This window comes from Sinocyclocheilus anshuiensis, unplaced genomic scaffold, assembly GCF_001515605.1.
Source record: "Sinocyclocheilus anshuiensis isolate Anshui unplaced genomic scaffold, SAMN03320099.WGS_v1.1 scaffold1655, whole genome shotgun sequence".
Lineage (NCBI taxonomy): Eukaryota > Metazoa > Chordata > Actinopteri > Cypriniformes > Cyprinidae > Sinocyclocheilus > Sinocyclocheilus anshuiensis.
The window spans coordinates 126332-129415 of record NW_015548277.1 but is presented as its reverse complement, the minus strand read 5'-3'; the positions used below and the strand labels follow the sequence as shown (position 1 = coordinate 129415).

The following is a 3084-nucleotide window of genomic DNA, read 5'->3' as shown; positions in this document are numbered from 1 at the left end:
TCCTGTGATGCAAAGCTGAATTTTTAGCATCATTACTCCAGTCTTCAGTGTCACGTGATACTTCAGAAATCATTCTAATATGCTGATTTGGTGCTTAACCCGTGTGCACTGTTCGTTTGGGTGTGACACTCATGCTGTTTGGGGTCTCCAGAGACCCCAGACAACAAAATGTAATTTTGTTACAGAATAATTGTTTTAAATTTTTTTTTTTTACAAATGTAATTTTACTCCGTTTATTAATGTTTTTTTTTCGCTACATTTGTGCAGTTTTTGGAGGATTTATGATATTTGTAAAATTTATATAAATGAGTTAAAAAATATTTTTAATATGTTTTTATATAAAAAACATTTTTTTTTAAATGTAAAATTCGCTTTATAAAAGACCCACATTTCTAATTTTAATGCATGAGGATAACATGGGCAATGTGCCATAGTTTAATGCCAAATTGTTTCCATCTATTTGAAAACAAACACTTTTAAAATAAAAAAAAACATGAAATTTTAACTACAGCCACCAGACGGCTCTAGAGCATTACTCAATGGCTCATTTGCCATTTTCACATAGGTATAGATATTTTGTATTTTTTTAGAAGAAGTTTTTCTATTAGATTAATGTTAAGAGACTACACAATCATTATTGTAATAATATAAAATTACTCTTTGTCAGTTTAGCATTTTTTGTACTGAAATATCATTTTTTTTGTAATTATGACACGATTGCAGTCAAACCTGCATGTGGTGTTATATGTGTGTAGTAGTGTGTATATGTGTGTGTGTGTGTACATGTGTGCGTGTGTGTGTGTGTTCTGCATTGTAACTGACATTTTTGACAAATTATGTAACCAAAAAAATCTATATTTCTATAATCTTCAATTGATGTCTATGGGTGATTTTCGGGGGGTTGGGGGTGTGTGTGTAATCGAGTAATTGTTCTGCATTGTGAACGTGTGGAAGGGTTGCCACTTCATTTTCGTGTATTTTGTGGTCCGCATTGTGGTGGATGTAGTGATTTTATTTGACAAATTAAAAAGAAAAGTATTGATTTTATCGTTCCTCATTCATTTAAATGTGGAGTCTCCAGAGACCCCAAACACGATGAGTGTGACTTTTTTCCACACTAACATACAACCAGATATCAATCCAGTTTATTTTTTTTATTTGTAGAGCTACCAAGTGTTGACAACCATAAGTCTCATGACATTTTTTTTTTCAGCAAACATCATTGGGGGTCAAAAAGACCCCAAACAGTGCACAAGGGTTAAGGTCAGGACTCATGTATTTTCTTCTTTTTCCACCATCCTTTAGTAAATTTACTACTGTGCTTTTGGTCATTGTCTTGTCTTGTTGGCTCACCAAACAAACTGCTGTCCTGACATTCTCCTGTAAATGTCTTGAAACACTTTTGAACTCATTGTTCTCCAGGCCCTGAGGCAGAAAACAGCACTAAACCATGATGCTCCTTTCACATGATTCACAGTTGAGTAGAGGTTTGTGTGTTGGTGTGCAGTGCCCTTTTTCTTCCAGAATACTGTATAGTGTTGTACATATTTGCCAGAAAGTTCAACCTTTGTCTCAGCTGTGAACAGAACACATTCCCACAAGTGTTATGGAGTATCCAGTGGTTTTGGGCAAAAAAGAGACATGCCTCAATATTTATTTATTTAGACAGCAGTGGTTTCCTTTGCGTCATCCTTTCATGAACAGCATCCTTGCTCAGTGTTTTTCTGATCTTGGACACATGAACAGAGACTTTCACAGTCTGAGAGTTTTCTGGAGGTCTTTAGCTGCTATTCTGGGGTTCCCTGTCACCTCGTTCAGAAACCTGTTGTGCTCTCGCTGTGATCTTTGCTGGAGACCCGCTGCGAGGGAGAGCAGCAACAGCCCAGAATTTTCTACATTTGTAGACAGGACACCTCAGCGTGGACTGATGTGAACACCCAGGTCTTTAGCATTTTCAAACTTTGTGCATCTCTCTAATGTGTTGTGAGGTCCTATGAAAGCTTTTCAGATTGAAGCATGGTTCACACTAACCGATCTTTCTTGCGAGGAACAGATTTGCAGTAACCAGGCTTTGTGTGCCTTTATTTAAAGAGAACAGCATCTTTGCAACCCACAATTTCAATCTCATCTCCTTTTTTGACTCCAATTAGCTTTTGGAGAAGTTGTAATAGAGATTGTGTCTTACCTATAACCTGCCCTATGAGTCATTAAGTGTCTTCAATAATATTCTGACAAGTACAGTTGTGTCTGTGTTATTAGTCCTCTCAGATTGTGTTTGTCTATAACTGTGACTTAGATGAAGATCAGACCACATTTTATGAGTAATCAATGCAGAAATATATTCACAAACTTATTCCTGCCACTGCATTAACAAACAAATCTCACATCAAACACATGCTGATTCAATCACTGCTGTAAAGCTTTTGAGAACAGACCTTCTTTAAAAATATGACATTGAATATAAAACATAACTAATCCATTAAGTGTCATGTAAGTAGGTATGGTGTAATTTTCAGATTAATTAAAATATTCTGTAATTATTAGAAACACTTACCCTCAGAAACACCCCAGAAGACAAAAGCAAAGAACATGATTATATTTGGACAGACGACTAGAAACAGATGAAGATGGAGGACTGAATCTAGAAGGAAAAAATATAAAATAATTTAAGATTAATGAAATGAGCAAATTAAGTTTTAATTAAATATTTAATAACATTTACATTTATTCATTTAGTAGACTCTCTGCAACAAAGTGATTCACTCTTTTTCAAACGTTAATTACTAAAAGCCCTAAATGAACTTTAATGCAGCCAAAGATAATATTCAGTCTACATCTGTCAACATTTCACTGGCATTTGCAAAGACAAACACACACAGACAGACACAAATGACACAAACCAGCCAAAAGGTATTTTACTCTCTTTGTCCAACCTCTGATGGTCTACAACTCAAACTAGTTCTCATAAAGATAGTTGTGTAAGTGCAAGTGCACGCACACACGCACGCACGCTCGCTCGCTCGCTCGCTCACTCACTCACACACACACACACACACACACACACACACACTCCCACACACACAC

General features: G+C 35.9%; 1 protein-coding gene across 1 annotated transcript in view; it reads right to left on the bottom strand.

The window, feature by feature from the left end:
- Positions 1-3084, bottom strand: part of LOC107655787 (polymeric immunoglobulin receptor-like) — a 20309-nt gene that overhangs the window by 3047 nt on the left and 14178 nt on the right. The window contains exon 8 of the mRNA XM_016443368.1: positions 2555-2641. Within this exon, the coding sequence (XP_016298854.1) occupies positions 2555-2641 (87 nt within the window). The remainder of the gene's footprint in view (positions 1-2554; positions 2642-3084) is intronic.